The sequence below is a fragment of the Dermacentor silvarum genome, chromosome 7 (genome assembly GCF_013339745.2).
Source record: "Dermacentor silvarum isolate Dsil-2018 chromosome 7, BIME_Dsil_1.4, whole genome shotgun sequence".
NCBI lineage: Eukaryota > Metazoa > Arthropoda > Arachnida > Ixodida > Ixodidae > Dermacentor > Dermacentor silvarum.
This window is the reverse complement of record NC_051160.1, coordinates 93,990,739-94,004,823: the sequence shown is the minus strand read 5'-3', so window position 1 is coordinate 94,004,823 and position 14,085 is coordinate 93,990,739. Positions and strand designations below refer to the sequence as shown.

General features: G+C 47.0%; 1 protein-coding gene across 1 annotated transcript; it reads left to right on the top strand.

The window, feature by feature from the left end:
- The first annotated feature begins 229 nt into the window (after nt 1-229).
- On the top strand, nt 230-12,829 carry LOC125946876 (uncharacterized). The gene is made up of 4 exons (XM_049670998.1): nt 230-362; nt 446-522; nt 8,611-8,697; nt 12,623-12,829. Exons 1-4 carry the CDS (start codon nt 301-303, stop codon nt 12,760-12,762), a joined length of 366 nt encoding a protein of 121 aa, XP_049526955.1. The 5' UTR covers nt 230-300; the 3' UTR covers nt 12,763-12,829.
- Nucleotides 12,830-14,085: the final 1,256 nt, after the last annotated feature.

Sequence of the window (14,085 nt, the reverse complement as noted above, 5' to 3'; positions counted from 1 at the left end):
CGTGCTAATCCGGAGTATCGCGCCGAAGCCGCTGCTGCTAAACACGCCAAGGCTAGTAAAACCTGTAAGGAGCTAGTTCGGTCACCAGCTCGCCTGTTCACTCCAGGCTTGCACCAATAGTGCAAGCTGCGCACTTTTTTTTATGATAGTCGGGACTACTGTGATTTTTTTCGAAAACTTGTCACATCAGTGTGTTTCATAGAAAGGGATTCATCTTGCTTACAGTTCTTGAACACAACGGAGCCAGTGTGGACTTACAGAACAACAAAACCATGGAAGGTATTCTGTGCAGTAGACGTTATGTGGAATATAACTGAGACGGACATCATTTTTAACAGATCATATTACTACAAAAATTATACGTAAGTTTCAGCTTGTATATTCAAGTGTTGAACGCCCTGTTTCTCTCTATTTAAAACGAATTTCAATGTTTGACTCTTCACAGAGTGAGATACACCGTAGACGGAACATTTTTCGATCCAATTAAGGACCATTACAACACAATTTTAATAGGAGGTTTAGGTGAGTGTATAAAGCTAATTTTTATTTACTCTGCTTCAAAATTTTCTTTCGCGACCACTTACGCACTTCTGTTCAGGAAGGTATTATTATTCATGTGAAATATAAACGCTTTGCTTCTTGTCAGCTTCCTTTGGCTACACTATTTCACAGTATCATAAGTGCAGACTTACTGTACGTTCAGAAATACCGAACATAGTTTCAATCTTCTATACGCGTCTTTTGCTTAACTAGAATATTTCTCACGCCAAGGAGCATCGATTTCTCTTCTCTTTCTGTATAATCATCACTCACATAAGCATTACCATGTTCATGACCACTGTAAGACAAAATCCTCTTTGAGATCTCTACATGCCCATGTGTTAATTCGTCCAGCCTTCACCTTTTGCCATAAGATTTTCCGCGCTCAGAAGTGCCTAATTTACCGTCCCAATATACAGCGTTTACTGTTATAGAAACTTGGTCAATTGCTCTAATGGGTTTTCTGCTGAATTTCAACTCAACCAGGCGTTCGCGGTCATATACAGTGTAATTTACATCCAATGGAGGCAAAGCCTTAATCCAGTGATTAAAAATTACCGCTTTGTTAACTGACTCCTGCCTTCCCTGCAAATTTGCTCACTTCGGCATCCAACTTAATCCGGTGCCCGGCCGCACTGTATTTCTTTTCCTATGGCACTGAATTCGTTACTCCTGACATATTTGTCTGGTCGCTTTCAAGCGCTTTCATGAGCTCTCGTGATGCGGTTTACATTCGGCAGGTTGCAATTGAGCACTCGGAGCTAATTCGCCTAGTTCATTCAGCATGTTCATGTGGGGCAAATTTTCTCCAGCTACAATCGAGAGAGGGCTCGTCATTTCTTAAAACCTATAGTTATAGTGCAGTATGAAACAGTCGAACGTACCAATAAATACCTGGTAAACTGCTCTACGAATTAAATTGCCTCAGTGCTGCCAATTTCCGAAGTGAGTTCTGCCCTAACTCGGATAATAAATTTTCCCAGATTTGGCAAGGTTTTCAGTTTGCCAAGGAAATATAGCCATCGCAAGCCAAGCAGTTGGCGGCGTGTAAGCACTGCTGATCCATGTTGAAGCTTCTGAGGCACAGCTCAATTTGTCAATATAGTTTCTGTAAAGATAAACTCTTTGTTATGCAAATAAACAAGAAATTTATAGTTCAGGCTGATTTTTCATGCAGTTTGAAAATATTTAACTTCTGAAGTTGCTGCACTAAAACTGAACTGATGTGTAAGAGCAAGTTGTGGTAACAAAGCCTCCTGCTTGAAGCCATATTTATGGAAGAAGACGTCAGCACGTTCATAATTTGGGCCACAGGGAAAATGACTTTCGACAACAACAATCTGCGAAGATTCGTACAGAACCTTATTCCAAATGTAAGGAAGATGGGTGACGGATCAATATTGTTACGTTGCGGAGGACACATATAAAGATGTATTTGCACTATTTGCAAGGAAGGTAACGATATACAAACAAGATGGCTGTCGACACCTCGACACGTCAGATCGTCGTCTTCTGACTTTGGCGCCACTCTTGGTTTTGTCGTAACATAACCCCCGCCTGTAAAGGCGCTGTCTCGGTGGCAGCTTCAATGGAGATGAACTCGCGGCAAAGTAAGGCTTTCGCCGAGACATATGCAAAACTTCAGTCGGGACAGGCGAGTCCAGCGTATCGATCTCGTACTTAACATCACCAAGCTGCCGGAATATCGTATAGGGCCCTGTGTAGCGCGGCCGCTGTTTTTCAGACAAGCCGATGCAGAGACATGGCGTACATAGGAGGACAACGGAGTCAGGGGAAAACTGAACGTCCTGATGTCGGCTGTTGTACCGGATCTTCTGTGCGGCCTGAGAGTCGGTGAGGCAGGAGCCGACATTCTGGCGCGCCGTGTGAGCCCCGGCGAAGATATCTTGAGCATATTCAGTGGAACTGTTCGTCTAAGAAGGAAGCACTGTGTCAAAGCGCAATGAAGGGTGGCGGCCAAACAGAAGGCAAAAGGGTGAAAAGACAGCGGTCTCAGTGACGGGACGGAATTTTAAGCGAAAGTCACGAAGGGGAACGCGTTGTCCCAATCAGTGTTGTCGTCAGAAACGTACATAGATAGCATTTCTGTCATCCTGCGTTATGCCTCTCCGTTGAGTCCGTTAGACTGCGGGTGGCAGGCGGTGGAAAGCTTCTGCTCGGCAGAGCAGCAACCAAGTAAGTCTTCAACGACGCGGGACAACAAGGTGCGGCCGCGATTAGTGAGGAGCTGCTGGTTTATGCCGTGATTGAAGATGACGTCATGTAAAAGGAAGTCCGCCATCTCAGTTACACAGCTTGTGTTCAAAACTCGCGTGATCGCGTAACGGGTCGCTTAGTCAGTCGCGACAACAACCCACTTATTGCCAGATTTCGACGTCGGAAAAGGCACGAGAAGATATGTTCTAAGGGCACATCAATGGGGGAAGGCATTCAGCGGGCAGCACAACAGGTTTCTTGCGGCGCTATCAGAGCGCACAGGCTGCAACGTAGAGGCGCACGGATGGTACAGGTCTGGCCAGTAGAAGCGCCGCCGTACGAGGTCGTACGTACGAGTAACTCCTAGGTGGCCTGCTGTAGGTGAGTCACGCATCTGCTCAAGAGTTGATGTCCGGAGATGGGGTGGCACAACGAGTAAAAGATCTGGTCCTTCGGGGCGCAAGCTTCGATGCTAGAGAACGTTGTTGCGGAGTACGAGCATGCGCAGAGTGGGCTCCGAATGTCCAGAATTGAGACAATCGATGAGAACACGTAATAAGTCATCACGCCGTTATTCAGTGTGGATGTCACGCAGATCACAAATGGTCATTACGCAAGCCTCGGTGTCATGCGCATAATATTCAGGGATGTCGACAGGATGACGGGAGAGGCAGTCGGCATCCTTGTGCAAGCGGCCTGACTTGTACAAGACCAGAAAATAATATTCTTGGAGCCGTAGCGCTGTCTACCGGATCGCCAAGTGGACTCTTTAAGTGACGACAGCCAGCACAAGGCATGCTGAACGGTAACGACGGAAAATGTGCTGCCGTGCAAGTAAGGGTGGAATTTAGCTACAGCCCAAACTAACGCCAGGCACTCCCGTTCACTAAAGGAAACATTTATCTCGGCGGGTGACAGGAGGCGGCGTTCGTATGCAATTACGTGATCTTCGTTACGGCTGCGATTGAACGAGTACAGTCCCAATGCCATGGCCACTGGCATCCGTGTGAAGTTCAGTGGCGGCAGATGGATCATAATGAGCCAGCAATGTGGGAGCCGTTAGCAAGCGCACGAGGGCGGAGAAGCCTTTGGTTGGTGCTGGGCCCCACCTGAATGCAACGTCCTTCTTAAGTAAGTCGGTGAGTGGGTGAGCGGTTGTCGAAATTCTTGATGAAACGACGGAAATAGGAGCATAGTCGAAGAAAGTTTCGGACGTCTACGGTAGAAGATGGTACTGCAAAAGTTCTAAACATCACGAATCTTGTCAAGGTCAGGTTAAACGCCAGCGGCACTGACGAGATGGCCAAGAACGGTAATTTGGTCACGTCCAAAGTGGCACTTGGATGAGTTGAACTGCAAGCCGGCGCGTTGGAAAACTTCGAGAATGGACCACGCACGCATCAGATGACTCGCGAAAGTTGGTGAAAAGAGTATCACATGATCTAGATAACACAGACATGTGAACCATTTATAGTCGCGAAGTAACAAGTCCATCATTCTTTTGAAGGTTGCTGGGTCATTACAAAGGCTGAACGGCATAACCTTGAATTGGTAGAGGCCGTCAGGTATTACGATAGCAGTTTTCTGACGATCCATGTCATCTACCGAGATTTACCAATAGCCTAATCGAAAGGTCTGTGCATGAAAAGTATTTGACTCAGTACATGCAATCCAAAGCGTCATCAATGCACGACAAGGGGTAGGCCAATGCAGCAACCATCATCGTCAGATAACCTGGCGCGGATAGTGTGGCGAGGACTTGAAGGCTTGGCTCCTGCAGCCATTTTTTCCCGCACCACTGAGCCCAACAACTTGCCCACAGCACCACTTGTGCGTGAAATAGTTCGCGAAGAACTGGCTAATCTTGGAGTTCATTCTGTATGTGCCTTTGCCGCTTCACAGCTGCGTCATGCTCCTTCTCCATCGATTGGTCAGCGGTATCCTGCACGCTGCCGAAGTCTAGCCGAGTAGGGAACCGCAGACGATCGGCCAATCTGTTTTGCCTGCGGGCGTATCGGTCACCTTGTTCGCCATTGTAACAACCGTACTGTCTCTTTCCCTCTGCGACCACCATTCACCAGTTACTATCACCGTGAACAGAGTCAGAGTTGTTACCCAGCAACTCCGCCAATTTCTTCGCTGCAGAAGTCACATGTAAAGGTGTATTTGCAATATTTACAAGAAAGGCAACGATATACAAACAGTATGGCTGGCGAGAACGATTCTACCGCTACACGTGAAATCCTCTTCTCCTGACTGGCGCTACTTTTTATTGCGCGGTATCAATATTACTTACAGACTGTAGCTGTGTTAAAACACTATGCCTCATGATGACACTGATATTAAACATATGCAATAAATTCCACGCAACATGCCTCGAGCGGTGGTCGCGCGGCAATATTGATTACATATTTGTTTTTAACAGTGAAACTCTTTAAGCCAGCCGTAATTTGTAGTTCGTATGAAGAAATAAAAGAAAGTAAATTTTCTTGCCGAGGCGGAATTCGAGCCTGCGTACCCACGTTCCACAGGCGAGCGTCGTAACCGCTAGGCTATACAGCCTTTTTTTTCTTTCTTTATTGCCTTTATTCAATTCACCCAGAAATACGGTGTACAATGATACCAGCCCATCAAGGACTGAAAAGGGGAACAATCAAAACTCGGGCATGTACATACCACGCTAACAGAACATGCATTTATGCAAACCATATGATTGCGTTCGAGCGTCGTCGTCTTCGTCCACAGCTGGCGCGTTCTCAGGCTCGGGCTCTGCGAGGTGAAGTGAAGAAGACGTTTTGCGCGCTTTGCTCGGGAGAGACATAAAGAAAATGAGAGCGAGAGAGGGAGAGAGAGAGAGACGCATTCACGAAGCGGGTCTGCTGGAACGCGGTGGAAGGCGGTGTCCGAGTTGCAAGCTGCGCTATGCAACGCGCAGTGACGGCCGTAAGTCCAAGACGGGCGAAAAGAAATTATCATCATCATGAGCAATAAGACGAAAAGTTGGCGCGCACTTCTGGAAAATGATTGGCTACGATTGCCCAGCTTCGCTGTTTCAAGCGTTGCGCGGCGAGTGCAAGGGTATTTACACTTGGTATGCTTTCTTTTTTTTATTTTTCGGGACCTTGTACTTCGCCATAGGTGCTCCTCGAGACGTACTGAATGATAGAGATCATGTCCTCATGTCGGTAAGCCGTGCTTCACGCAGCCCACCTCCCAACATTTTTCACTAGACATCAACAGCTAACTACCCTAAAGCTAACGGTGTGGTTGAGCGGTTTAACCACACACTCGGCAATATATTGAGGAAGCATGCATGGTTCGTTCAATAAAACTAACTGGAGTACCGTATATTCCCGTTGGTTACTATTGCTCACAATACCGCCGTGCAAGCTACCACCGGCATTTTTTTTCTTTTTTAAAATTTTATGTGGACCTGAGCTTTCGCGTCCTATGGATATTTTGTTACCCTAGTGACCTGACGCTCCTACACCAAACTTCGAGAAGTCGATCAGTACACTGACAAATGCATCCAGCTCGCGCGCTCACTGACAACGATCATCAAGGGCGTCAGAAGACACGACATGAAAATTACCGGATCATGCCACTTTTCTAGCCGCTTCTCTTGTTTGCGTTTAGATACCACATCAGAGCCCTGGCTTATCCTACAAATTTCTTTCTTATAGCACACTCAGGTACCGAATCATCGATGTCACCTCCTTTGGGAACTATAACGTGGAGTCCATCCCAGCATCTCCAGGCCACCATTGCTGTTGTTGCGAAACCATGCATTTTAGGTGCCTGAACCCTTATTACGACCCCCTAATCTTCACAGCTCCCCGATTGACCAGCATAGATCCGCTTATTCGCGATGGCCAACGCAATCAAGCAGGCTTACCATTTTGTTCTCGGTGGCGCTTCGAAGAAGGTGACGACGACACATGCGCTGATTGCAATAAAGATCGTGCTGTTTGATGGCGCTGGGCGCATTAATTTATTATCCTCCGAACTCCACGCCACGTATTCGAGTGCGTTCGTGTGCGACGCCTTTGGAGCGTAGCCTAATGGTTGCCGTAGGCAACTGCTCGAGAAGACCAACGCGCCATCTGACAAGTGGCATGTGAATTCCGCATCTGTTATCGCATTTCGCGCACTTTGTGAACATGGTAGCGCTGACAAGCTGCGGTAGTTCTTAATCGATCATCACGACCTCAAGGAACTCCACACGCGGTGATGGAGACAGAAACAGCGGTTTACGTTTGTGATGTAAGCTTGTCGTGCGCTGCTATCAGAGGTGCCAGTGGTGCGCCAACTGATTCGTTGCAAATCGCAGAAGGATAGAAGGAGGCCTTACGATTCGAGGAATTCCAGGTTATGTGATAATTGAATTATGTAGTCAAACAAATAGTCACCGAAGAACGACTATTTGATTACCTACCGGTGTGTCTGACAAGCAGAGTTCATGCAGCCATATCCCCGTTCCTAGCGAATCAAGAGTGCCAGTGCGAAATCAAACAGCTCAAGCGATGCACCAGCTGCGGCTTGAAAGGATGAGTGGAAGGGTGAGTGGAAGGAGGGCGGCAACACGTCACGTTATCGGAAGCAACCGCAGACACGAGATTCCACATATCATGTCCTAGTCAGGAGTGCGTAGAGCGCGCTGCCTCACTGCGCACCGGAAGTCCCCTTCGGCTGTTAAGTTTACTTGGAGCGCGGTATACCGATTAGAGTGCGTTCATGCTTATTTAAGTAATGCCTCCACTACAGTGTTCTTCTACTGTTGCCTTTGTCAACAAATCATCAATTACTTTACAATATTTGAGTTGTGTTGCCAACACCTTTCAGCGTGATACCACAAATATAGCCGAATTCATTGCTGTTAAGGGCTTAGGCAAGTAAAATGTTTCCTGGTGGGAAGCTGCTTTTCAAACGAGACATCACCTTCATGACTGAACATGAATGCTTTCGGATTCTTCCTTGAACATCATCTGGAGCACACTACAGGCGACGTTCTTTCGTGAATCTTCTGTGAGGCCATTTTTAATGCGATAGCAATTATTTAGACACCCCAAGCGGATTTCTGCCGTCGTCGTCGCCGTCGCCGTGAGGTTCCGTATGACGTCCAATGGCGATGAAATCGTCGCCGTGCGCCGTATGCTGTATGTGCGAGTGAAAGCGCACTTTCACGGGGAGCGAACGCACGGCGGAGAGCAAACGCGATTTCTTCCGTCGCGCGAAAGGCAGTGGGGGGACGGGAGGGAGGGAGGGGAGGCGACGTTTAGCTGCAGCACCAAATGCGTATTTATATAAAAAAGGTTGCGAGGCGAGAAGGTGGTAAAGGTTTCGGACGCTGCTCGACGAGTGTCCCGTTCTGATCTCGTCGAAAACCTCCGAGCGGCCGTCAGAGGCACCGGCAACAGTCACCGACGCCGCGCGTGTTCGGTGCGAAGGTGCGCAAAACGCCGACGGCGTCGACACAGTTCTGCGCGATGCTGGTTCTACTACATGTCCAAGTTTATACAGCTGATAAAACTACTATCTTTACTCCGTAGCGCTCTCTACTAATTTGCTATCGCAATGGATGCTTCGCCTTCCGGGTGAAACTGTTTCTTTTTACTGGTGCTCTAGCCACTTCGTTGACCGCGAGAGGCTTGTTTGTGGCAAAAGTCGCTTGTTTAAATCTTGGAGTCACTAACGAGGCTATTTGTTGAAGCTGTTGCTATAGCAATCGCGAACATTTGCTCACTTTACTTTTGTGATGTGACTAAAACTACGGTACATTGGCAAAGCACACCAAATGATAATGGATCCTTAGACACAACAAATACTTGACTAGGACTTCGTTCGTACTCGCAGGTACCCTGAAGCAAGGTTGGGAGATGCAGCTCTACGAGAATACAAACAGAACATGTGGCATATTTAACGTCTCCTTGAGTATGCCGGGTACGTATATATTTGCTACTCTCAATTTCTATCTTTTAAGAGATTCGTTATATAATATGTAGACCAATCTTTTAATGAGAAATTTTGTATATTACTCTACTTTTGAATTTCACCCACGTACATAATCTAAGAGAGTATAAAATAAAGAACGGCCTGTGTTTACTTTGAACGAAGGAGAAGTTTTAACAGAAAACTCTTGGAAGGTACCAGAGCGGCAGATAAAAATATGCCATTTTCTCCGAGTGTCATGAAGTACAACAGAAATATTTTACTTGTTGGATACTTGTTCACCACACACGATGGAAGCCATGCTACTAGTTACGAATCCTCAGGGTTTTTTATCATTAGATTCAATATCTGAAGGGTTCATATCGAATAATTATGACGTGAGGAGTGAGATTCGTAACCGCGAATTATTTCAGATAGTTAAGCCTTAAAACTGGATGGCTTCGAAGGGACCACTTGCTGCAGGGGCCGAGATATTCGAACCACCTGATATCATGGAGAAAAATGAGAACAGATACGTTCGGGCAGGAGAAAGTCAAAATGTTGGTGGATGGTGCACGTTTGCTTACGATGAGCTGGTTAAATGACTGGACTTTCTTGAAGGCCTTACGTATTGTCTTCATGACTGCCGCATATCCCCTGCTGCTTCATTTAAATAACTTCGTGTCGGACTTTGCATTCGATCTAGCATGGCCCCATCATATTAGTAACATCAGAAACTTAGCTTAAGAAGCAGTGTTTGCTTTGCATGATGTTTCCCTTCCACCTTGCTCAGTTGAGCTCATTTATTATTATCGATCTTCAGTGGGGAACGAGGTTTCTCTCAGCAATCAACATTTCGTCTTAATTTTTTTTCCTTCCTTGCACACAATTTTTTTTTGTGGGGCCAAAACGAGAAGATGTCAGCGCTGAATTTGACTTCTAACAAGGTATTCTAACATTCTCGATTTATTACAAAGTGTGGGACCATCTTCAATCATAGCAACCACTCCTAAACACAAGCATTTTGGATATAAAAAAATTGTCGGCCCTGCCTCTCCGTGAAGATGGTTAACCAGTGAAGCTGAAGCGTGCGGGATAATGTCCAGGGTTGATTAAAGCACTTCTCAATTATGAGGATACACACACGTTCGTCTGCGACGGAGAGAACGACGTCACTGACGTATGCCCGCCGTCCGCCGCCGTCGCTTGCCTTCGAGTTTGTTCGGTGGCGTGGTTAGCAGCATTCCCCCGCCATTGCCGCTTGCGATTCTTCTAAATTAACTTGCTTCATATATAAATCTGACCATTACGTAAGAACATGAATGGCTCATACCCAATTATGCAATGACTGATACCCCCGTAAACGCGGCCTCCCCATTACGATGACAGAAGTGAAATTCTACACTGGAATAAGTAGCGGCAGCGCAGCCAGCTGTGGAGGAATGCGACGGCGACGACGAATGCAGGAACAGTGGCAAAAGCGCGTGCCGAGCATGACCACGAGCGAAACAGGAGGAAATTATCGCTGATCCCATCTACAGACTTTCAGCATCTCGCTTTTGGCTGGAATAGTCAGTGGTGTCTTTCTCGGCAGTTTGAACTTACATACTAAAAATTACGCTGTCGCATCCCGGAATTGAATTTCTATTTACATAGGGCTGGTCTGACGATGTCCCCTCCGTGCCACAATTGTAAGGCAATTGATAGAATAGGCCACTACTTTTTATCATGACGACGTTATTTAAACCAGCGAAAGATATTACTCGAAGCTCCACTCTGCAAAATTGGATGAAGTTTAAATACACCAGTATTATTACCATTTCGGGCTTCCACCCTCGGCTATTGTCACAGAGACGTTTGTTGCGCAGTGTTTGAATTTTTAACTGAAACAAGACGATTACCCTGATAATTATTGTAACTTTATTCTACCTATCAGATCGGCATTCATTTCACTGAAGGTTGTTTCTCCAAATTCGTTAGTAACATTGTATTTATTCTGGCTTTGATTGTAACCTCATTTAAAATTCACCCTTCAGTTAGTCTGACAGCTCGTTGGTACACTAGACTAGTTATGCCAAATCTTCTTTGTTTTTGTTTTTGCTTTCTTTCACTTTGCGTTTCTCATTTTCAAAAAGAATTGTTTTTAGCTACCTACTGCCACCCGATTATTGGCCATTGGCGCAAGCGCCGTCTTCTTCCACCGCTGGCTTGTTGGCGCCCCTCCTGTTGATGATGATAAAAGATCATCATCACCAGGAGGGGCGCCAACGAGCCAGCTGAGCAAGAAGGCGACGCTTGCAGCAATGCCGATGATCACAGTTTTCTGTACACAATTTCGCCGCGAGATACAAAGCTTCGCTTGAAAAACACAGCTTCGATTGCCTACTTTTGCCTCACGCACCGTCATCGCACGCATCGTCCTTTAACGTGAATATTTTAGTGCAGAATCTCTAAAGGATTCTGCACCGTTCTGCATGCTATTCGTATAATATAACCAGGTTCTTTCCAATTTGCGTAGTGTCCGACATGAAAGAAAGCTATGAAATATTGTCTTCAGTTGACTGACCCCTTCCTTTATTCACTACCGCATTTTCGCTTCCTGTTTCTTTAGAAGCACCATAAGTAACACAAAATTTTGATTTCTCAACAAGTAAACTACTAATATTGCTTTGCTCACAATGCAATTATATATTCCGCACACGTAAGGGCAGTGACTGACCGTTACAACAAAGAGTCTTACTTGTGCATGAATTCGGAATTATTTTGCTTTCTTCTCGCATAATTCATAAGCATAAGCGAGACAGAGCACGAAATCGAGGAACCGTCCTTATAATGCTCGTTTCTAAATACAGTATGCTTTGACGCGCTTCTGAAAGGACGCTTGCAGGGAGCCTTCCTCATCGAATATTCGACATCTTGAGTCAGTTTCAGAGCCTTGCCTAGAAAACAAGCACTTCAGATCAAGTTGTTCTCCTGAAACGTCACTCTATTGAAACAAAGGAATCCAGGAAAGATATACTTGCGTTGTTTTTACAGTGTAAGCTGTTATGGGCTGATTCCAATAGCCGTTTCGGTTCGCGATGTGTCCGCCGCCGCCGTTGGGGACCGTAACCGCGATCGCCGGAAATGCGAAAAAAGTACCCGGTTCCCGCCGGCATCGAAACCACGCCCGCTGCGTGGGAGCCAGATACTCTACCGCTGAGCCACGCAAGCCCTTGCTATCGGGCCTCGGGAAAATGCCCTATAAACGCTCCCTAGGCAGGCGCACATGCGCAGATGACCCGACCCTCCGCCAGTATGGTGGTGCCATCTAGGTAAGGCGCCTGCAAACGCATCGTGCGCAGGCGCAGACGACGAGATGCGATTCAGATGAGGCGCGCAATCCAAAAAATAAAGGCGATTCCCAGCCTCCACCAGTATGGTGGCGCCATGTAGTTAAGGTGCCTGCAAACGCAGCGTGAGCAGGTGCCGACGACGAGGTGCGATTCAGACGAGGCGCGCAATCAACGCGATTGCGATGTGAGATGTTCGCCACGTATTCTAGATACCCCTTTGGTATACGCTATGGCGTCTCCTCGCAAGGTACGAACCGTGTTTAAGAAGCGAATCGCAGAGCTACGTGCGCGGCTACAACCAGGCATCATCGGGCTCAGCAGATTGCTGTGCAGAGAGCATTACAATCCGAAGCTCGCCGTGTCGACGCCGGGCGGACAGTTCAGATCGTTCTCGTCAAAACGAGGCAAATACACTTTGCCGCGAAGACCTTGTTGAGCGTGGTGCCGAAATTGGAGCTACTCTTGAGCCGCTCCAGGAGCTTACGCTGTGATTGTGCTCCGTGTGCCGCGCTGGCCTGTGACGTGTTTGTTTAATTTGTATTTAACAGTGTTGTAGCGCAATTATTGAAGCGTTTTTATGTGTTTTTGCTGTTTTATTTTAGTTCAGGCCACCTGGTACGACTTGCGAGTGCTAAATTCCTCCCTGAGTGAAGGTCCAGCAGAAGATTGCATGGAAGCTTATAACCAATTCACTAAGAAATCAAGAAAAATTTACAATGACACCTGTCAATCCATACTGTAATGTGTGCCAGGATTGTCTGTGCCATCGTATAGAAGAGGAAATAAAACATCAGAGCTTTAAATATGTAGATGAGCAATAAAGATAACTTTTCGCCCAGGTAAGGGCTGTTCAAATGCTGGCGTTGAGATCAGGAGGATTTCGAAATAATTCTTGGACTGTCCACTAGCCCAAACATTGCAACAATAATTGCAAATATCTTTAATAATATTCGCCGTTAATATTGCCGGAACGATGCGTTCACGCGGCGTATTGACAGCGGTCGTACGACTGACCACGAAGGGCGTCGAAGGATCCACACACAGCGGCAGATGTTCACTCCGGCAAGCGCCACTTGCCCTTCGCCTCACCATAACGCCTCAAATTAGGCGCAACGGCGCTTTCTTCTCCCTCATTGAACAAGTTTGTGTCTTCATAATTTGGCAGTAATAAATACAGGCCATCAGCAAGTATTGTTTACCTGAAATACGCGCAACTTTCTGCCGTCTCCAGTGACGGGCTCTCGCATATGAACGTCTTCAGTTGCGCCCATGCATCCTTTAGGTCGTTTTGAATTTGATTATTCTGGGGATTTTGCCACCAGGGGTGGTGTGCGCGATGAACCGTGTTTCTCGCTCACCTGGGTTTTCTCTTTGGCCGTCGGTGAACAAAGATAGCATAAAACTCGTGAAAGCAGCTTACAATAAAATCTCCAGATAAATCCACGCATGATGTTACATACGAGCACCAAGTACCGTGGAAAGAGAGAGAGAAACTTTATTTCCATGTTGGGTGGTGTGGTGAAAAGGCCCTCAGTCCAGAGCCTCGCTTGCGGCACTCTTCAGTGCAGCACCGATAAACGCCGCAAGGTACCGTTGGTCGTCGGTGCTGGTGGCTTCTGTCAGCCACCCGGCATGGGGTTTAAGGGAAAGATTTGTAGGGGCAGGCAATCGAGGTGGGGGCGGTCCACAGGACCAGAGGATATGGGATGTGTTCGGTTGTTCGCCACAGTGTCGGCACGGTGGGGGATCCTGAGGTGCATTCACGCACCTCCTCCCGCGGAGGAGGTGCATTTAATTGTGCTGGCGTAGGGAGTGTTTCACTTTGGGCCTGACGGATTAGTACACCCTGATCACGGGTGAGCTCTCTGCTAAGCTTCGGAAACGTTCGCCTTGCATCTTGATAAGGTCGCAGAAGCAGAGGAGCTCACCTTGTCGTCTGGGCTGGTTGCAGAATGTCGGGTGCCTGGTTCAGAGTCTTGCAGGCAAGCTGATTAGCTCTTTCTTTTCCCGGCATCCCGTCGTGACCAGGTATCCAGATGATTTCTAAAGGCCTCTGTAGGTGCTC

Bases quoted from the DNA above. Each gene is read 5' to 3' on its own strand.
- LOC125946876 (XM_049670998.1), top strand. From the start codon at position 301: ATGTGGAATATAACTGAGACGGACATCATTTTTAACAGATCATATTAC. The intron at 363-445 runs GTAAGTTTCAGC...GACTCTTCACAG, and splicing joins TATTACTACAAAAATTATAC to AGTGAGATACACCGTAGACG. The intron at 8,698-12,622 runs GTACGTATATAT...GTTTTATTTTAG, and splicing joins CGTCTCCTTGAGTATGCCGG to TTCAGGCCACCTGGTACGAC.